The following is a 22,893-nucleotide window of genomic DNA, read 5'->3' on the forward strand; positions in this document are numbered from 1 at the left end:
ACGTTGGTAAACATCTACCAGACTACACAGCGCAAGAACCCAGAAGACAGAAATCTTCATACTCATCGCCCTGATGACGGAGGCAGTATGACCTCTGAAACGTTGGTAAACATCTACCAGACTACACAGCGCAAGAACCCAGAAGACAGAAATCTTCATACTCATCGCCCTGATGATGGAGGCAGTATGACCTCTGAAACGTTGGTAAACATCTACCAGACTACACAGCGCAAGAACCCAGAAGACAAGACATCTTCAGACTCATCGCCCTGATGACGGAGGCAGTATGACCTCTGAAACGTTGGTAAACATCTACCAGACTACACAGCGCAAGAACCCAGAAGACAGAAATCTTCATACTCATCGCCCTGATGACGGAGGCAGTATGACCTCTGAAACGTTGGTAAACATCTACCAGACTACACAGCGCAAGAACCCAGAAGACAGAAATCTTCATACTCATCGCCCTGATGATGGAGGCAGTATGACCTCTGAAACGTTGGTTAGCATCGACCAGACTACACAGCGCAACAACCCAGAAGACAAGACATCTTCAGACTCATCGCCCTGATGACGGAGGCAGTATGACCTCTGAAACGTTGGTAAACATCTACCAGACTACACAGCGCAAGAACCCAGAAGACAGAAATCTTCATACTCATCGCCCTGATGATGGAGGCAGTATGACCTCTGAAACGTTGGTTAGCATCGACCAGACTACACAGCGCAACAACCCAGAAGACAAGACATCTTCAGACTCATCGCCCTGATGACGGAGGCAGTATGACCTCTGAAACGTTGGTAAACATCTACCAGACTACACAGCGCAAGAACCCAGAAGACAGAAATCTTCATACTCATCGCCCTGATGACGGAGGCAGTATGACCTCTGAAACGTTGGTTAACATCGACCAGACTACATAGCGCAACAACCCAGAAGACAGAAATCTTCATACTCATCGCCCTGATGATGGAGGCAGTATGACCTCTGAAACGTTGGTAAACATCTACCAGACTACACAGAGCAACAACCCAGAAGACAGAAATCTTCATACTCATCGCCCTGATGATGGAGGCAGTATGACCTCCGAAACGTTGGTTAACATCGACCAGACTACACAGCGCAAGAACCCAGAAGACAGAAATCTTCATACTCATCGCCCTGATGACGGAGGCAGTATGACCTCTGAAACGTTGGTAAACATCTACCAGACTACACAGCGCAAGAACCCAGAAGACAGAAATCTTCATACTCATCGCCCTGATGACGGAGGCAGTATGACCTCTGAAACGTTGGTTAACATCTACCAGACTACACAGCGCAAGAACCCAGAAGACAGAAATCTTCATACTCATCGCCCTGATGATGGAGGCAGTATGACCTCTGAAACGTTGGTTAGCATCGACCAGACTACACAGCGCAAGAACCCAGAAGACAGAAATCTTCATACTCATCGCCCTGATGATGGAGGCAGTATGACCTCTGAAACGTTGGTTAGCATCGACCAGACTACACAGCGCAACAACCCAGAAGACAAGACATCTTCAGACTCATCGCCCTGATGACGGAGGCAGTATGACCTCTGAAACGTTGGTAAACATCTACCAGACTACACAGCGCAAGAACCCAGAAGACAGAAATCTTCATACTCATCGCCCTGATGATGGAGGCAGTATGACCTCTGAAACGTTGGTTAGCATCGACCAGACTACACAGCGCAACAACCCAGAAGACAAGACATCTTCAGACTCATCGCCCTGATGACGGAGGCAGTATGACCTCTGAAACGTTGGTAAACATCTACCAGACTACACAGCGCAAGAACCCAGAAGACAGAAATCTTCATACTCATCGCCCTGATGACGGAGGCAGTATGACCTCTGAAACGTTGGTTAACATCGACCAGACTACATAGCGCAACAACCCAGAAGACAGAAATCTTCATACTCATCGCCCTGATGACGGAGGCAGTATGACCTCTGAAACGTTGGTAAACATCTACCAGACTACACAGCGCAACAACCCAGAAGACAGAAATCTTCATACTCATCGCCCTGATGATGGAGGCAGTATGACCTCCGAAACGTTTTTTAACATCGACCAGACTACACAGCGCAAGAACCCAGAAGACAGAAATCTTCATATTCACCGCTGTGAGAACCTCAAGTCTTACAATTATAATATTGTTTGCAGATTTTTTTAACGATATAATTTATATTTTTGGTACAAATCTTGTCTATAGCTTAAGCATGCTCAGTCAGTGATTTAATTAATAGCTATTTATATTTATTTTTATCTTGTTTACGTAACTTTATCTGACAAGATTTTCAGTGGCTGTGCCACTTCGAAACAGCCTCATCGGACACTGAAGATGAAGTACCTGCTTTGGGCAAAGGCAAGAATACATCACTATCTTGAAATTTTCTCCGAAAATATTCCTCTTCGTGCATAGTTTAATATGCATTTATCATTCTGCGTTGAATAATCACTACACGTTAAACAGAATTGTTAAATAAACATCGAACCAACAAACTTTAAGATAACATCACTTATGAGAACTCATTTTGATTTAAATTCATTTTCGTTTTGCTAGCGGTTAGAACGCTGGCCTTGTAATCCTGGGGTCTCGGGTTCGATTCCCGTCGGTGCCCGAGTTTATAACTTGTGTTGGGCAAGGCCGTGGTCTAGACAACACGGAGTTTTCCTCCGTGGCATCCCAACAATTACTCCATTCACACACAGAAGAAGGCAATGGCAAACCACTTCTGGATCATCTGCCAAGAACGTATATGAACAGGTCCCAGTCCGAGAAGAGAAAAGGATGGAAGGATCCTGTTCATATGGACCTGTCGTCAGACAGAACACTAAATAATAATAAGATGAGGTGGTCTAGCGGTTAGAACGCTGGCCTTGTAATCCTGGGGGTCTCGGGTTCGATTCCCGGCGGTGCCCGAATTTATAACGTGTGTTGGGCAAGGCCGTGGTCTAGGCAACACGGAGTTTTCCTCCGTGGCATCCCAACAATTACTCCATTCACACACAGAAGAAGGCAATGGCAAACCACTTCTGGATCATCTGCCAAGAACGTATATGAACAGGTCCCAGTCCGAGAAGAGAAAAGGATGGAAGGATCCTGTTCATATGGACCTGTCGTCAGACAGAACACTAAATAATAATAAGATGAGGTGGTCTAGCGGTTAGAACGCTGGCCTTGTAATCCTGGGGGTCTCGGGTTCGATTCCCGGCGGTGCCCGAATTTATAACGTGTGTTGGGCAAGGCCGTGGTCTAGGCAACACGGAGTTTTCCTCCGTGGCATCCCAACAATTACTCCATTCACACACAGAAGAAGGCAATGGCAAACCACTTCTGGATCATCTGCCAAGAACGTATATGAACAGGTCCCAGTCCGAGAAGAGAAAAGGATGGAAGGATCCTGTTCATATGGACCTGTCGTCAGACAGAACACTAAATAATAATAAGATGAGGTGGTCTAGCGGTTAGAACGCTGGCCTTGTAATCCTGGGGGTCTCGGGTTCGATTCCCGGCGGTGCCCGAATTTATAACGTGTGTTGGGCAAGGCCGTGGTCTAGGCAACACGGAGTTTTCCTCCGTGGCATCCCAACAATTACTCCATTCACACACAGAAGAAGGCAATGGCAAACCACTTCTGGATCATCTGCCAAGAACGTATATGAACAGGTCCCAGTCCGAGAAGAGAAAAGGATGGAAGGATCCTGTTCATATGGACCTGTCGTCAGACAGAACACTAAATAATAATAAGATGAGGTGGTCTAGCGGTTAGAACGCTGGGCATGTAATCCTGGGGTCTCGGGTTCGATTCCCGGCGGTGCCCGAATTTATAACTTGTGTTGGGCAAGGCCCGTGGTCTAGGCAACGCGGAGTTTTCCTCCGTGGCATCCCAACAATTACTCCATTCACACACAGAAGAAGGCAATGGCAAACCACTTCTGGATCATCTGCCAAGAACGTATATGAACAGGTCCCAGTCCGAGAAGAGAAAAGGATGGAAGGATCCTGTTCATGTGGACCTGTCGTCAGACAGAACACTAAATAATATAAATAAAATAGGTACCAGATTAACATTCTCTTAATACAGTCTTCGATTTGCAAAGACCTGTTTGGAAGAAATGAGTCTTTCTTATGTGTTAAGTAAAATCAAACTGGTGTTGGCGGAGAAAATTTTTTGGGGATGATTACTGTAGCAGAGTTAGTGGGGCTATTAGGTTACTGGAATGCCGTCGGGGCAGGAGACTCATTACAGTTACTTAGCAACAGTAGAAAAAGCCGAATACCGCCAGCTCCCGTTCGCATTGGTTTATCGCATGCATTTTATTTCAAGCTGCGTGAACTTAAGATAAAATAAATAAATAAATGTTGCCGACCTCATCTGAAAAGAAGCCTGCCTTCTAACAGAATGTTCAAAAGACTGACGCTTATGCACACAACATCTAACAAAAAGAGCAGAGAATCTGAAGTTTTAAAGGATTACTTTCTGGAAAGAAATGAAGAAGGCCCGCTTGAAGCGAATTCCTTTTCTGGGTCGAAACAAACAAAATGTAACTAACGACAGTAATCACAATGTGGCAGACTCCTGAGTCCAGGTCATAAATTCTGCATTAACTACTACAAGGAATGTTATGTAAGAAGCTTTGTAATTAGGGTCTGTAAATTCTTGTTCAAGGGAAAATGAAAGTAATGTTGTATCAAGTATAAAGCTCTTCGTTGCATTGAAAAACTCAACTTTATTAAATACTACAATATAGACTTAAATAATTATACTTTAATAGATTTAAAACTTTAAGGAAATACATCTTTCGTGTTTCCATACGGTAGACGAGTGACATTAGGGCCCGGAGGTTAAACACCACAGATACTAAATCCAGCTACTGGATAAAATTCGAAGCCACTCAGAATTGCGTCTCAACCTTACACCTCATTTCCCTTGGACGAATCTCTGGATCTCCCAAATAGGCCTACGTTACAGTTCACGCACGCGTGGGAGGAACGTAGTTCAGGCGAGTGGGACAATCGTTTCAGATGAAGAATCTGGTGTCAGAGCACGTCCTTACGTTAATTGAAACAGTTCACTAAATAATGGCTCTGCGATATGGACCACGAATTGAGAAGTGTGACTCTGAGCGAGTGGCATTTTTTAGGGTAAAATTATTTTCGCGTCACAAGCCAGAATGTCACAATTCACATTTTCACCGACCGTAAAAACCACAAATCTCAAAGAAATTGTGCTGTGTTCATCATCGGCTTTTGTACGTCATACGCCCAGTGGTCATACGCGATCTCTTGCCAGGGCCTGTAAGATTTCGCCGAAAGTCTTCATACATTTGTTTGGTGAGGAGGAATTTGGAATGTGATTCTTGAGAGGACATTCCAAGAACATGTCCCTTCCCCCCCCCCCCCCAGTAGCACTGTAACTTTCTTTGTAGTCCAATGATGGTTGTGGTTTTTTATATTTTTATTTTGTCTGAATTCGTTTTATAATCAAAGCGAATATAGTCTGATGTCCTCATGAATTTCATTTCTGTTGCCATGATTCGTCTTTCATGTTGTTTGCACTGTTTCACATTAACGTGTTATTTTTATCGATTATTCGGAAATACGTGCTTCCTCCTTAACTACTGGATTATCTGATCTCTTTTATCGCTGTGTCAAACTGTCCAATATAAAGATCGTGAAACGTAATTGTATTTAAAACTTACGTTTCACCGAACGGAACAGCCAAGTGTTTAGAACTACCGTTTCATATTCAGGAGCTGCCGGGTTCAAATTCTGGTACGGAGGGCAGAGTTCAGTTTAAGAATAAGATAATTTCCTCATAATATTTATATTTTTACTCGTTATTTTAAAATATACCAAGATCGATTACTTTTACAAAAGTTTAAATTATTCCCTCAGATTCGACTCTTAATAACACAGTTCAGAAAACGTCGTATAAGTAATTAACATAAGTCTGTCGGCTGTCGCCCTAGTGTGAATCGGTAAAAATGCAATTTTAAAATCTAAATTTTTTTGGTGTGTTGAGGATGGATGATGTAGACACGTGCAGGCGTGTGTTCTTGTGTTGCAGACACCCGCGAGACTGGATTTGTGAACGCAATCACGGCTGCCGGAGTGACGTACGCTGTAACTCGAGCGTGTACGATGGGCGACCTCATAGAATGCAGCTGTGACAAGTCCACAAAAGGTACGGAAGATGGCTCTGTCGTACAGAGTTGTTCTTTTTTTTTCAGCGGAAAGTTTCATAGAAATTCTAGTAGGAAAATCATATCGCGTTTTGTGTATACGGTAATGAACCTTCGAATTTCATTAAAAACTGCTAAATTTCATGACCTTTTTCATGTCTGCCAACTGTTGAATGTAAACTTTCACATCATGTGAGTATGAAGAACATTTCATTTTAATATAGAAGCAAATCTCTTGGTCGAAGTTTTGAAGGCGTCTGACTTTGGTGTTTTATAATATATAAAACTTTTGTTTTGTCTTCATTAAAAGCCTACATCTGTTTGGTCCTCTCGTTGACCTTGTCCAGGTCTGAGACTAACTCAGTCAAGGGGCCCAACAGATAGACCTTCTGTCCTCTGCGTCATTCTTACCTGAAGACGGAAGCAGGATCTAGCTTCCCTAACATTGTAATAGTTTTATAATTTTGTAACTTACGCGAAGGACCAACTCGAAATGAGCAATGCTCGGACTACGTACAGGGTGTGGCGTGTTGCAGGCAAGAATCGACTGGGTCCGTTCGCTCGTGATAACAGCGCCATCAGCAGCACGGCGGCCTCGACCGCGGCCGCGACGGACGGAGACTGGGTTTGGGGAGGTTGCGGTGACAACGTAAACTTCGGTTATCGGAAATCGAAGGATTTCATGGACGCTCCGTACCGTCGTAGAAGCGACATCAAGACCCTCGTGAAACTCCATAACAACGATGCTGGTCGCCTGGTGAGTTTCTCAGCGACTTAAATTTAGCCCAGAAGGGCGTGTAGAGAAATTTCTTGTTGACTACACTTTGAATTACATTTTTATTTATCATATGACTCACAAGTCACAAGTCTACATCCAAACGTCGTAGTAAATTAAAAAAAAAGTATTTTTTAAGATAGCTCTCTTCTGGGTCCTAGTTCCATGTATCACCAGATTACACCTCCGTGAAAACCTCAACTCATATATTTTGGGTTTCGATTAAAAATCTACATAAAATAAAAATTGCTTTGGGTGTAGTCTATTAGCTGAGATACGCCTATAAGTTACAGTATAGACGACGTGAACCAGACGTGACTTTGTCATATTGCCTTATGAGACATGTAAGTTATGTAATGACATTCAAAGACGGAATTATAGCGAACTCTGGAGACATAATAAATGTTAAATTCACCTCAGACGATGGACAGTAAACAACATAATTGCGGTGTAATAAGTCAGTTGTCACAAACCGGAGTCTACTTCAGAGTTAATGCATAACTGGATTTAGTGTTTATGGGTGACAATGAAACTCTAGGAATACGAACCTGGTTCAGGTATTACTCTGCTTTGTTTCTGAATGTTTTCTTCCTTGACTGAACTGAAATGGTAGCTGTCAAGTTATGGAACTAAATAAAGTGGCCTATTTGTTAACAGTCGTAATGTGATGATGTCTGAATGATTGGCTTTGGAGATACGATGAGAATGATTATCGAGTTTGCTCATTACGTTAAATTAAGACACTTTTTGACATAGAAATTAAAAATGTTTTACTGTTAACAGATATTTATAGATGTGTATTTTATTTAAAAGTACTTAATCCGCATTCTTAATAACACGTTTTTCAGTATTTCGATTCTTGGCCACAAAAAATCTGCCCTGAAACGTTGTAGAACGCGGAATTTCTAAAAGTGAAATTCTCGTGCTCACCGGGAACTGAGTTCTGTAGTCCGTCTGAAATTCCGTGTTCCAGGCAGTGAAGAACTTCATGAGGACAGATTGCAAGTGCCACGGACTGTCGGGATCATGCGCGATGCGCACTTGTTGGCGCAAGATGCCTCCTTTCCGGGACGTCGGTAACCGCCTAAAGGAGCGTTTCGACGGGGCCGCCAAGGTCATCCCGAGCAACGACGGCCACAGCTTCATACCCGAGGGCGACACCATAAAGCCGCCAGACCGCAGCGACTTGGTCTACTCCGAAGACTCGCCCGATTTCTGTAAGCCAAACCGGAAGACGGGCTCCGTCGGGACGCAGGGGCGACAGTGCAACGCGACGTCCCCTGGTGTGGAAGGGTGCGAGCTGCTGTGCTGCGGTCGTGGGTACGACACCCGACAGGTCCGAGAGAAGATTAATTGCAGGTGTCGGTTCAAATGGTGCTGCGAGGTCACGTGTGACACGTGCAGTTTCAAGAAAGCTATCAACACGTGTCGCTGAGAACTTCTGTGGTCTGGTGTCAGTGTTGTTCCTAAATACATGACGCGTGTAGAATGAGGACGATGTTTTCTGAACGGATCGCCAAGAGGAGAGTTTTATCTGTTAATTGCTGTTGTGGCTGAATAATGCTTCCTATACTTTGCTGAAGACAGGGTTTTTTTTACACATATTTTAAACCTTTGGTATTATTTTCATTCAGATTGGCGAGTGGCTTCAGAAATGAAGAAGTTTGCAGAATCATGTCGTCACACGTAATAGACCAGTTAATATTGTAATGTGAGCGTCAGATAATGAATATATATATATTTTTTTTCTTCGAAAAAGTGTCTCCTGCGTAGCTACGTACAGTGTATATGTGCTGTATTAAATTAAGAACGCTTTCGACTTGACGTACTCCGTGTGTTGAAATAGTAAGTCATTAAATAATTTCTTAATTATTTGAATTATTTAGACATACACTGGGGTATGTTGAAGTATAAAGAATTTATAAGAATTTTGATACCCGGCTTTCTGACATTCTACTTTCATCTGACTAAAGGAGCGTGGATCCTTGTAACCTGTCAAATAATCATCTCCGCTAACTTTATTCCGCTCCTGGGTGCAGAGACTGGCAGCTGGATGGCTGTCACTTGAAGGAACCACGTGGTATCACAGACGACAATGAATAATAATCTCCCGCGTGTATTTTTATGATACAAAGACGGACAGTGAACAGACTTCAGTCTAAAATGATCGATTCGTTTGCTTGGGGACGCTCGTGTGAATGGTCTTGAATAGATTATTGATTTTTTTGTGTGGATGATCTTGTGAAAATGTTTGAAACGTGAATCTGAGCGATGATCATTTAACATCGATAATCCTTATTAGATTAATGAAACCTGTCGTGTTGAAATATGAAAACTTATTTCAGTATTCTTAGAAAATCTTTTGTTGGTAACTCAAAATTCGCATTGAACTCTGCGTTAATTTTTTTAATCTTTGCGGTTTGAATTATCTAGTGGAAATATTAATTGTTTTTCTCTCCTAATCTAATACATGGAAACCTATGGCTTGCCAATCTTGGTCGAACGCCAGTTTACATAAACTGCAAGGATCGTTGGTTTGAATAACATTGACGCAATAAGCAATTTCTGTCCTCACATTTGTATTATTAGTATAATTATTATTATTGAATAGGAGGGCGATTATTGAATAATGAATTGGGAAGAATGTGGAAGTAAGCGACGCGGCCTAATTTAAGGAACTATCCGTGAATTTGCCTAGAAGACTGAGAACGGTCTAGTTTTTGTGACAGCTAAATATTTGAATATCAGAGAAACTTTTGTAAAGTAAATATAATATCAACTAAAACCTGCCCTTTAAATTTACGCTAGAATACGCCATAAGGAAAGTTCAATTGAACGGGACACATCAGCTGTTGGAATACGCTGGTGATGTTAATTTATTGGGAGACGTCATAAATACAATAGAGAGGAACGCAGAAGTTTTACTAGAGGTGTGCGAAACATGGTCTCTCACTCTGAGGGAGGAACAAAGATTGCAGGTGTTTTAGAATCTGGTCTCGAGGAGGACCATTGGGTTTCGGTAAACCATCTAGTTAGTTAGTTAGTTATTTTTATTTAAAAATACACATCCATACTGTGCGTAAGGTTTCAGCCTCGTCGTTTGTTGAAATCATTTGGACGTTCAGACGATATCGCAGCTGCCGCGTTTAGAGTTAATCCCTAAAGCCGATCTAATACTCTAAATTTTTTTAACTATATCCAAAAGTTGACAAAATATGATAATAAATAGAGAAGGATTTGACATCTTTAAGTGTCTACCTACGTACATCCTTCTAATGGAGCTAAATTATTCTTTGTTAGTTTAATTAGAAGCGTTAAGAATGTTCACCACCGCATGACGAGATGACACGTGTGTGTTATAGTTAATTAATCAATTTGTATGTCAAGGTCATTCATATAATAGATATTACAAACTAACAGAAACCCATAAATAATGGGCCTACGCGCATTTACTCGATTCATCTTGTCTAAGTAAAAGCCCGCAAACAGCAATAAATCCGATTTTTAATTACAGTACTCCCGTTAACCACTACAGGTTTCTTGACGGAGTAAAAAATCCAAGAAAGGAAAAAAAAGTCTGTGTTTTGTGCCTTATTTATGAAAACAGCTTTAAAACATCTTATTTTAATGTAACTTTTCTGATGTACATTTTATTATTAAAAATTAAAAAACTTAGTGATAGTTATTTTCTGTATTTCCTATCTTCCCAATTCCCTTAGATTCCTCTTGTAACTTCCTCCTGAGTCAATTAAACTTTCGTACTGAAACATCGTTTAAGAGAGAATGTTACTTCTGAGTGGATGTGTAATATAGATTAGACATAATAATATTAAATAAGTTGTATCACAAAATGCATATATATATATATATATATATATATATATATATATATATACAAAAATATATTGACACAAAATTTTGGTTGGAAAGCGTTAAGGAAAGTGGGTATTCGGAAGACGTAGGCATAGATGGAAGATTAATATTAAAACAGACCTTAAGAAAATATTGTTTAGTGTTGTGTGGTCTGATTTGATCCGGTCCCTTTACAAGAGACAGGGTGTCTTTTAAAAAATAAAACATTTCGTTGTGGCCTCTGGTAACTTCCAAAACATTAACGTGTTTGGGAGTGCATTTGAACAGGCCAGTTTGCGTGCAGTATTTGAGGTGTAATAGAGGGAACGGATATCGTTTTGTGTTTCGCTGACATTCTGTAAACAATGTCCCACTGCACTGCAGTCTTGTCCCATTTAATTTTTCATACGCAATTTCTGGTGACGCACTGACCTGGTCTAGAACCCTCAGGTCCTGTGCCTGCGAGTTTAGACTCCACCCCTCGCCCCCGTGACCATGCGCTGACCGCGTCGTCTTCTCTGTCTATTACAGAGAGTTGTGTTGAAAAGTGGCTGATTACGACGTTAATTTGCAGGCCTGAGCTTGGAATTGTTCTGTGCGCCATTTTTACCTTCAAGATAGTTGTACGAGGTAAGCCATTTTATATATTTGTAGGTAATTTAGTTGGGTAAAATTCTACAAGGTATGTCCGTGCTCTCTTGATTAGACTTAAAGTCTTATTGGTTGGTAGACTAGACACAATTGAATTGCGAGATGTTTATCTAAGGAAGTCCTCCCTCTCAGAAGAGTTTGAGAATATTTTGAGTATCATTTCTACTTTCTGATGAAATGAGATCAGAGTTTATGAACGTGAAAGTGTTTATCTCATTTGAACACATTCTATGGCCTCAAAATGATCTGCATTTCTACCGAATGTTTTTACATGCGGGCCGATATTACCGTTTTACTAATACTTAGATTTCGGTATTACAGCGCTGATTTTATACGCGTAATAATGTGGATAAAATATCGACATTAGGAGCGTATAATATTCTTGATTCGTCACTGAAGCTACAACGAGTCTAATGTTTTTAGTACGGGTAGTGTTGCTGGCCATAACTCTGCCAGTCTGCTCTCTGTGCAGTGCGTCTCATTTGTTAAACAAGGCAGTTAGATTGAGCGTACAATGCCGATTATATCAGTAAGTAGTCTACTGGCTCATATTAAGTAAAATAGACCTAATAAGTTATGTAATTCGACGAGCCTTAATCGAGTGTAATTTAATTCAAGTACACATAAAAAGTGATTACGAAATCGAACTGACGTGGAGTTTGCACTGAATACAATATCCAGTTGAAGCGACGTTTTAAAATGAGGATCTTCGTGTGTATGGGTAAATACGGCCGTATCGGCTATTAACAAGTCTTCAGCAGCCAATATCACAGTTTTCGTCTACAGCCAGAGATGTTCTCTACTGGAGGAACTGGAAATGTTAGGCCTACGTGTCAGACAGTGATTGATGTCAAGCCGCCATCAGATGAACGCAATGCCATTCATTATAAGGAAGAAACGTGCTCTTTTCAGGTACACGATGAACTAAAGTCACGAATACTTTACACATCCTGCAAAGGATCATTTTATCAGTAATCGAAAGTCTAGAGGACAAAATCTGTTTCCTATCAGAGATGTCTTTGTTCCGAGGCTGTCGACCGTTTTGATTCTAAAGTTTATCAATAAACTCTTTGCGAAATGCTGAGTAATTTCATTCGTTTTCTTTGCTATAAGCCATATGGTTCGTGTAATATAATACAGGAAAGCTTCTATGACATTCGTGGAAACCCTACAAAGTTCTTCTCTGATTTGTATTACCGCTGACGTCCATATTTGTACATTGAAGCCTAGAAGTTTGATGAAGGATTTCGTGTTTAACTGCGAGTCTGAACTACACGGCAGTTTTATTCATTTCAGATACAATACCTTCTAACTGTAACGCATTTCTTACGACAGTTATGACTTCACAAAGTCCATTTCAGCATTCTAACTGACCGTGTATGGGGCCTACGACGTCTGAAAGATACACTGTGATTCTTCTTCAAGGAGCCTTGGCAGGCTAAAAAGAATTTACCTGGGAAAAAGGAAACTAATTTTCCTGTTAAACCATTTGTTTTTGCGTGTCTGACAACTTTCTATAATAAAATTTGTGAGAAATAATAAAAGTTATAACAAATTTTTGTCGGAAGAATTCGAGAAACGTCGTGCTACATAAGAGTAGGTGGAATGTTAATGCAGAAATTGTTTTTGAAACAGGCTGTGTAGATAGAAGGTAAATCCTAATGAACTTTCAATTGACATAAAATCAGTTAATTTATGAACGGCGTTTTCAAGGGTTATTCTGTGGTATGGGATTGATTATTAATATTGGAATCTCTGTCCTGTGTATACCGGTTAATATTAATTGGTCCTGTAATCCTTGTTTTAGATTTTATTTGTAATCTTCGTTCACACGCAGAGGAAAGATTGTAAAAACGTTGTGTTATTAGCCGAGCCCTGGTGTCTGGATTTACTGTGTAGAGTTGGTTTGTCTTTACATTTTTTCTGACACACCCTGTGCGTGAGGGATAACCACCATGTCCACTAGCCCTGCCTGAGTATTCGGTGGACTAGATACTTCCTTCGACATCTTCATGAAGTCATTAGCACTAGTTAATTAAAACTGCATGCAATTCGGTCTAAAGGTGAGCCGGTTACTTAGTCTATGTGTGAGGTATATAGAAGCTCTTAGACAGAGGAGATTGGAATTTTAAACGATTACATTTTTTTCCTTCTTTCTAATCTTATTTTCAGATTACTTTCGTGTCAACAAAAATGCGGCTACATTTGGCCCTTAGGTAGGTGGAAGGTGGGTCTCTCTATAAGTCTACAGGTGTCCGCTGAACGCGTCCGTTTCTAACCTTCAATTACGTGCGGAAAAAAAAACTTGTTTTTTTATGAAGTTAAGACAATAAGTGAATTTTTCGTTTCGAGACCAATGAATCGATAAGCTCCGTAAGCCTACAATTGTATTAGTTTAAACATGGACTTACAATGCAGACGCCTAATTGGCGTTCAGTTACGTAAAACAAACAATCGAAATATTTACTATCTGTACAATGACAGGCTACAGACTGGACGACCGGGGTTCGATCCCCGACGGAGGCAGAGGATTTTTCCTCTATCCTCTGGGGCCCAACCAGCCTCCAGTCCTTTCCCGGGGGTAAAGCACGGCCGGGGCGTGACACTGACCACTAACCCCATCTAGTGCCGAGGTTAAGAATGAGTAGGAGCTATGTCGCCTCTCCCCCCAAGCGCCTACATGGCGTGCAGTGGGACAGCTTTACTTTACCCTACCCTGTCCTCTAGCATTTCATGAATATTACATCCTTATTGTGTTACCGCGCCATGTTGTAGTTTTTTTTAAATTTGAATTCAGGATTCTTAAAATATTTTTAATTAAGAACTGTTTTCTTAATTACATCTTCCTCCGTCTGGGTTTTGGAAATGTTACGAACAGGGAGTCAAAATGGGGAACAGTGCCATTATAAGTAGAACAGCGCCATCTTGAGCATAACTTTTCTAACAACCCATCCGTGCCCGAAATTAGGCACCAGTATACAAGATTGTAAGGATGTACTCTTTGAAGTGTGCACTAACATTCAAAATGCGTTCTTACGCCACATAACATTAAATCGTTTTTATACTAATTTGATAATGTAAACTTGTAACAGAGCTCCGAAATCAACGGAATTTGGACAATGCAGTTACACATGTTCTAATTTGGTTTCAAGTTTATCGATCACGTTCAGTTACAACCTGCCCTGACGAGTACGAACTAATTTTTTTTTTAAAAAGTACCAGGGAATACGAGCAGTGAATCAAACCCTTAGCCCACTAAAACGAAGTACAACTTCCAAGCAATCACACGAAAGCTGAGAACTTAATAGTCGAGAAATTCCCCATATTTTATGGAACTCGAAATTTTAGCCTGCATCTGGTCACTGTAAAATACCAGACGATTGCAGTCCACATCTTTAAGCTATACTTTATTTCTCTCGTTGATCCCAAAATCTCTTATACTGAGAGATTTTAAAAGATAATGCCCTAAAATATTTGTTTTCACGATATCTTCTTAGCGTCTGATCTTGTTCAAGATGAAGACGAGAAGAGGGAAGTAATGTGAGTCGTAAATCTTAAATTTCAGTAAGAATTTGTTAGTCTCACACAGAACACGATGGTTTCTTCCTTACCTTTGTTTACACAACCCCGCCGTAGGTCCCTATCCTAAGCCAGATTAATCCAGTCAACATAATCCCGTATGCCACTAGATTGTGAGATCGTTTTACAACCAATATTCTGAGCTTTTGGATAAATTAATGTATGTAGAGTTTGATTTCTTAAATTAAATAATTTTACTGTTGGCTCCAAAAAAAGGTGTAAGAACCTCAAATTATTTGAGGCCTTCAATTAATGTTTTTTTGTGTGTTTCTGAATCGTGCAGACATGGCTTTTGCGTTACGAGACGTAGCCATGGACTCGCCTCTACTTTGCCGGCCAGCAAACTCTAAATGGACCACCCAAAGACAATAAACGCGAGTGGAAACCAATAAAAATGTTTTGATTTGAACATGAAATTGCCTCAAGGGAGGGGCAAATTTCTTATCCTGCAACCGCAGTGTGATGGAACCTATTACAATAGCAGCGTTTAGTATTTCGTTTTAATTTTTAAGTTATTAGCCTCAGAATTGAGACGAATCGACACGTCATAAGAGATCGTGGAACTTCCATGGTACAGGCCAACCAATGAAAGACAACTCTCGTATGATGAGATTCAGTCAGGTACAGCCTGAGGCAAAATTTGGCGTAACTAATGGGAGGCTGCGATGTATTTGTTCAGTAAAAAAAAAAGCTTTCGAGTTAATTGCTAGAAGGCTATCTTTTGGTGTCGTGCTAAGAGTCGCGGTTTCATCTCCCGTTAAACGTACTACAAGTATTTTGTTAATGAAATTTTAAATGTGTGAATAGAACAGGTTTTTGATAAATGGAGCGAAGGTAATATGTAATCGTATTCCAGGTTTTATGAACGTTTTATTAAAACACTTTTTACTTTAATGAATGTAAATGTTAATACCTCTTTTACGACGCTCGGTGTAATGAATTTTTGTTACACTGAAAACACGCAAATTCACGACACATAACCTCATTTTACTACTCGGCTACTTATAACAAGTGAATATCGATTTGCGAGCCACATAATTTTATACCTATTAGAATAATAAATAAAGGCCTATGTAGAGACCTCATTCTTATTCACATTTGAAAAACTTGTAGTCGCTCAGTGATCTACCGATATCTCATCCTTTAATGGATCGTGAAGCTTCATTATCAGTAACCAACTTATAAATCCTTCATAAGTCCATGAATCCCGCCCACATTCACATATCCTGGTTTTCTAAGATATATTAAAAACATCTTTCTATCAACTCCTATACATCTTCTAAGAGTAATCTCCTCTTCAGGTTTTTAGGCTAATATTGCATGCATTCTACATGCCCTATTCACCTCATCGTCCTTAATTTTATCATAAGTATCACCAGTTTCTTTAAATTAATGTAAAATATACTTTCGTTCACAAACCATCTTTCTTAAATGCTTAAACAAGACGTCAGATAATGTCTTGTTTAAATATTATTCAAATTGTAACGAAACAAAGCTGTTTTTGTTTTCATTCAGACATTTAATGTTAGATTTCAGAGGCTACACTAACGCTCAGTAAACTCCTAGAGGTTTAGAATAATTGTTTTGACGTCTAGCTGGCTTCGAGGTCATCGACAGTGTGTGAATGCTAGATGTGCAGTCCCGTAAATTATTAATTGCGATATGGTGCATTAATTTGAGTATGCTTATTGGCATTGGAGACCCTGTTGCGGGGGGGGGGGGGGGTGTTTCTGGTCAGGATGGACCACCCAGGTGTGGAACGAACGATCTCCCTGCCACCTGGAAGGCGGATCAGCTAGCACTAAGCTGGGACGGCATAAATTTCGGTGAGAGACGTGGACTGAAGAGCGTATCTTCCTCTCTGCTCACTACGAACTCTTTTAGGCTTGTAGACTATAAACTACTCGACGGACAGACAGCGCTTGAAACGGATTTACGATTCCTTTGAGTAATTTGGTACAATTTCTTTATTAAACAGATTCTACCCCAGTCGCGTGTGAACGGTTTAGTAAATACGTTTAATTAAACAGAAAATATGCAGGATATGTCGTAATAAATTTACTATATCCGATAATGGTTTCACATAAACATTCCCGTTAGCATCTACGGTAATTTCATCATTTGTCTTGATGACTAATACGTTCTTACATAACCGAATCCGTGTAGGAAAATTCTTATTGATAATCTAAGAGTCGCTCAGCTGATTAAGAAATGTCGTTTTAAGGAGTACGAAGGTCTCTCTCCGTTTTCGTATGAACCTGCCATTGGCTCATTTCCTGGGCCACGTGAATCCAGTTTAAGCCCTCATATCACAATAGTTTCAATCCGTTTTAATATTATCCTTCTATGTGCGCCAGGAATATACATTTTTGAGAAGTTGATATTATTTCAAATTGCAAATGAATTTTCTTCTGTAGCGCTCAAATATTCATTGTCGTTTTTATAAGAGCCAGATTAATCCAATCTATATTTTTACATCACATGGCTTTAAGATAATTTTAATATATCTTCACATTTGTACCTAGGTCTTTCAGATATTCTTTAGGATTAGAGACAATTACATGACAAGAACGTTTATTATTTCTGCATTCACCTGGTATTATTAGGGTGATTAAACAGGAAAGGATGGATATTTAACTCGAGTCGACAGATGATAAATTAGTCTTAAATTTCGGGATAATATGAAAACTGGTGTTGAAGTGTCGTGTTAGGACCTTGATTGGACTAAATTGGCTGAGAACTGGGCCCTGAGAAAGGGTCATGAGAACACGGTATTGAAACTGCGGATTCCTTAACAGGAACTTGTTAGAACAAACGGCAAAGTAGCATTTTTAAACAAACAATAAGTTATGCTTCATAGTACGAATCATGACGACAATTCACCTGACAATTTCTCACAGACACAATTATCGTACATCAAGGATTTTAACAGTTCTGTCTCTTTACGTGTAGACCGACACCATTTATAACTCTGTTTTGTGGATAATTGCTGTATAAATTTATTCAGATAACATTGTATTAGTCAAATTTGAAGTTGCCTTGATAAGTTAGCTCACACATTGCTCAGAAATGTGATGGTTCCTCGGACTTCTGATCTCGTCTCTGAATGAAGTGCCGTGGACATTAATGAGGTATTTAAGGTTGAATGTTTACAAGCGTATATAAACCAGCACGCTGTATCACAGAACTGCTTCTACAAGAATTTATTATTCCTCGGTGATATTATTCGTCTCGCACACGAATTTTTCATGAGGGGAAGAGGGTTTTTGGAGCAGTTATATACCACCAGATGTAGGCGCAGCGGGGGTTACTCTAAACGGGTCCTCTTGTATACCTCAAGTGTACACAGCTATAAACTGAGTGACGACATGGTTTCGAGTTGCAGTATAATATAATAAAGCGAGTAAAAAAAGGGCAAATGATGAGTTGTAGCCATGTGGTTGAGAAGTTGTTTTTCAGTGAGCTGGATTGGCTTCTGAACTGCCTAATCTCACCTATATACTCTGAAAAATTGCTATTAAGGAATTCACAGCTTCCATTTCCCGACGAGCATATAGGAAATTTACTTTAAAAAAAAGATACTTTAAAACTTACGCCACTATTCTCCCAAACGTAATAGTTTTGACGCAAAAAGGCATTATCATCACAAACCAATTACGTTTCTCATTAAAATGCTTTTATAAATTACAGCACCGATCGCCTTACACTAAAACGGGTTGTCGTTTGTCATTTTATGAGTCTCTGCTCTGTCTAGTCTGACGGGAGATTACTGACTCTTCAGACGTGCTTGCTGCCTTCATCATCAGGGTGATTCCTCTCGCGAAATTTAATCATCGTCCTGATGATGGTGGTAACAATCACTTCTGAAACGTCGGTAAATGTGCCAGATTACACAGAGAAACAGTAGACAGCCATCTTTTACTCGCCGCTTTGATAAAGTTAAATTTCACAAAAACGTAAAATGACTGAAATTAAACCTTAAGAAGTAGGATATTGTAAATGCGTCATATTGTGATTCATAATTATTAAAAATATATTAAAAATTTGCCGTCAATCACAATTATAATATTGTTAAAAGATTAAAATATTATAATTGTGATTGACGGCAAATTTTTAATATATTTTTAATAATTAAAAAGTAGGCATTACAAGTAACAGCTTTATACCTTCTGTGGATTAGGTCTCGTAATACAAGTATATATTATTTTTAACTTGCCTTCTCGTCACTAAAAATACCTTGTGGTCTGTTAAGAACGTGTTTACACAGAGTTAGTAAAAGCAGCCAATTTATTTAAGTGATGGACAACGCAGAAAAGCCAATTATAGACAAGCTCTGAAACAAAGACAGTGTATGAGCTCACATTCACTAGCCAGTGACTCGAATAGTGAAAAAAAAAATACCTAAAATTTCTTAAATTTAAAAAAAAAATATTGTCGGTATTGCTGCAGATTTCTTTATCAGCATCTGTTTTAATTGTACTAAAGTGAACAATTGTGGTTTAAGGGATTAGACAGTTGGTGGTAGAGGGAGGATCAGGTTATGTGGAGAAGGGCCCTCGAGACGTGAAGGGCATTCTACCTCCTCCATTATGCCCATTAATAACACAACACAACACGAACACGGCAAGGATAGTCTATTCACATCGCTAATGTGACCACACGCCGCAAAGATCTCTTTTGTTTTCTATGGTGGCAGTTTATTCCACTGAAGAAATTCCGAATAATTTGGCACTTAAGAATATTTTGTGACATATGCAATATTTAATACATTTCCTACACTCAAAACGCGTACCTACCATTTCATAATGCATGAAGGGGCTATGTGCTGTGGGCGTTCTGTCGCAGACAATTTCATAATCGGTTTCGCTGCGATGGTATAAAGCAGTTACCATTACGTGACATGACAAAATATAGATTGTAACTCACGTTGTAGGAACATGCAGATAAGCTTGCGAGAATATTTCGGCCAAAACACAGAGGAAGTAATTGAAACGTGGGGATATCTGTACGAGGAACTTCTTAATTCGAGCAGGTTAGCGACAGTCAGCGTGGCAGAGAACGTAGAGTGCTTCCGAGAGACGAGAAATGTATACAAAGTTTTAGTAGAGAAGCCTGAAGGAATGAGATTTCTCGAGAGATGTAAAATTTTACGGGAGAACAATATTAGGGCTTTGAATTAGTTTTAAATATAAAGGATGTGAGAATTCAGATTGGATTTTTCTGTCAGGGCCGAATTCAGTGGCGAACTCAAAAACCGGATCCTGTAACAAGCGGAAACCATATTAGCAACTATCAGCTTCTCAAAGCAGAATTCTGCTCCGTGTGTAATTATTAAAATTATATACAGTTTATAAAATAAAATAAGAATCATACAAAATTCTTTGGTTTAATATTAAGTTTTGCGTATAAAACCTGTAGACATTATAATATAAAATATAACAAACTTTAGAGCCTGTACAATAAATGAAACATTTTTCCCCTCTACTGTAGAAGTAATTTCACAGAAAACAAAACTAGCTTCATCGACAGTGTTTTCTTTTGTATGAGAAATCGGAAATGTCAATACATAATAATTGGCCTTTGGTGTATTCAAATATAATGCTTAGTTAAAACAAAATTTTAGCAATTCATTGTGGTGGATGAGGCTTAATCATCAGGTCCTACAATATATTTGGTATTAAATCTGTAAATTTGTAGTAGGCGGTAATGTTGGTATTTTTAAAATTCACTGACAGTATTTAAAATATTTAATTAATTTCTAATGTTTGTATGTCGTTGACCTAATCTTATAATTCCAACCGCGGTCCATTTGATCTGGTTTAAATGTTACTGTGTCACTCTCTTAAGTACCAATGCTTCGATATGAATTTAAAATTGCTTTCGATGTATTTTTACTTTGGTTCCCGATAATATTTCATTTAGCAAATTACTTTACTATGTTAATAATTCACTTATCTTAACATTTAAGCAATCACCGTTTATTTCTGTCCGCAGGTCTCGAAATCAAATTATAAACAACGTATTGAGCAAGGACTAACTCTAGCGGAACCATGTTGTTTTACATTTGAGCTTATTTCGTTTAATTATAGTGAAATTTTGTTGTTGTGAGCAATAACGTACCAGTAAATTACTTCAGGCGTTGACCTTTTAAAATGGTTGTCTTTGCGAGAACATTCTGGTTACAAGGAACTACGAACAGAACTTTCAGTACGTTAAAATTTAAATAATTTGTCTTTCGCGTTGTAACGCCGAGTATTCTCGTTAGTGGTTACCAGCGTTTGAGAGGAACTTTTTCTTTTATATTCTTATAGCAGTGACACAGCGTCACGATCCATAAGATCGATATTCTAATCGCCACGAGAAAACTTGTTTATGATACCACTAGGTCTCGAAAGTTTACTGTCCTGACAAAACAAAATTATTAAATGACATCTTTACAACTACAGTTCGCTGATTTTGCAGTTAGAGGCTCTTTGCAAAAAACTATTGATTTAATTATAGAGAATAATGCGAATATATATTTTGACATAATGAAAATTATCAAACTTTGATTTACATAGGCCTGTAGCCAATTTAAATTGTGAGAGAGATTCATTATAATTTAGAAAATTAGCTTTGTGGTAATGGTTTAAAGTTAATGTGACTCAAATTGTTATGTCAGTATTGTTCTTTATAATAAACAGAGAAATCGTAAATTCTCTGAAATTTTATACTAAAATTGTTATGTAAAAATAGTGAAAAATTGTGGATTCTTTCTTTTTATTTATAGCTGAATAATCACATTGCAAAATATTTTTATTTTGATCACACACATGGGTTTATAACTCCCTTGTCGTAAGAAATTAACGGGGGTTATTTATAAAGTAGACCTGAAACAAAGTTAATCTTTATTAAAAAATAAAAACATTTTCCTTCGCGTTCAATCGCCACTCTGCCTAATAACTGCCTCCCGTTGTTCGCGTGACGATTGCAAAGCTGTCATCAAAACTTAGTTCCTGACAAAGGATCTGCAATGATCTCAAAGCGTTCGTCACGCTGTAATAGCAGTCCAAAGCCATGTTTGAAAAAAAATCACTGCAGAATGTAATAAATCTCCTTAAATTATTTGATCATATCTTCAGAACGCAAAATATGAGGACTCGCGAACCTAGTACTGAACTCAGAGCAAATCTGCGTTGAATTAATTAGGCCTACGCTTTAACCTGTTGAATGATTTCTGGCCTAGTTCTCGTACATAGGTCTACGCAGTCCATTATGTCACTGCTGTTTCTTCAAGTGAGAACTGTCAAAAGATTATATTATGAATCAGAACATTTTACATAAAGATTCTTAGTATCAATTCGAAATTATAAAACAAGATTCACAACTAATGAAGAAACAGTCACCCCTTTTGAATTTTTCAGCAGACATCTTCAGTCTGTCTGACTAAATGGCATTTTAAAACATTAGAGGTAATAATTATCGTGCACAATCTGCTTGAACATTCAGTAATTTACATATATATTTATTATTCAAGTCATATACACAAACTTTTAAATTTTGATGTTAAAATTTAAAATTTAAAATTGATATTCTGCGCCATTCATCGTTATCTCGAGGTTACAATGTTGCGCTTTAATACTTCTACATGTTTCGATGTCATAGCATCATCTTCAGGTTTTTATATTTAAAACAGTAATTTTTCACATTTCCCTCACAGAGTGTACCGATGGATTTTGTATTATTCTCAGAATAAACAAAGATTATTTTTTTCTGAACAGCATTAACCAACTGATATTTCTAGTGCAAACGATTTTCTCACGTAGAAATTAGACTT

At 39.0% G+C, this 22,893-nt stretch overlaps 2 protein-coding genes across 2 annotated transcripts in view; both read left to right on the forward strand.

The window, feature by feature from the left end:
- Positions 1-10,670, forward strand: part of Wnt6 (Wnt oncogene analog 6) — an 85,542-nt gene extending 74,872 nt beyond the window's left edge. Inside the window, exons 3-5 of the mRNA XM_087357749.1 lie at positions 6,106-6,222; positions 6,757-6,977; positions 7,969-10,670. Coding sequence (XP_087213875.1) covers positions 6,106-6,222; positions 6,757-6,977; positions 7,969-8,430 — 800 coding nt within the window. The 3' untranslated portion in view covers positions 8,431-10,670. The remainder of the gene's footprint in view (positions 1-6,105; positions 6,223-6,756; positions 6,978-7,968) is intronic.
- Positions 10,671-11,396: 726 nt separating this feature from the next.
- Wnt4 (Wnt oncogene analog 4) overlaps positions 11,397-22,893 on the forward strand; it is a 186,398-nt gene continuing 174,901 nt past the window's right edge. Inside the window, exon 1 of the mRNA XM_022061963.2 lies at positions 11,397-11,477. The gene's annotated coding sequence lies outside the window, so the exon portion shown is untranslated. The remainder of the gene's footprint in view (positions 11,478-22,893) is intronic.

This window comes from Zootermopsis nevadensis, unplaced genomic scaffold (genome assembly GCF_977971745.1).
Source record: "Zootermopsis nevadensis isolate Lab colony 2312 unplaced genomic scaffold, Znev_1.0 Znev_ptg000002l, whole genome shotgun sequence".
Lineage (NCBI taxonomy): Eukaryota > Metazoa > Arthropoda > Insecta > Blattodea > Termopsidae > Zootermopsis > Zootermopsis nevadensis.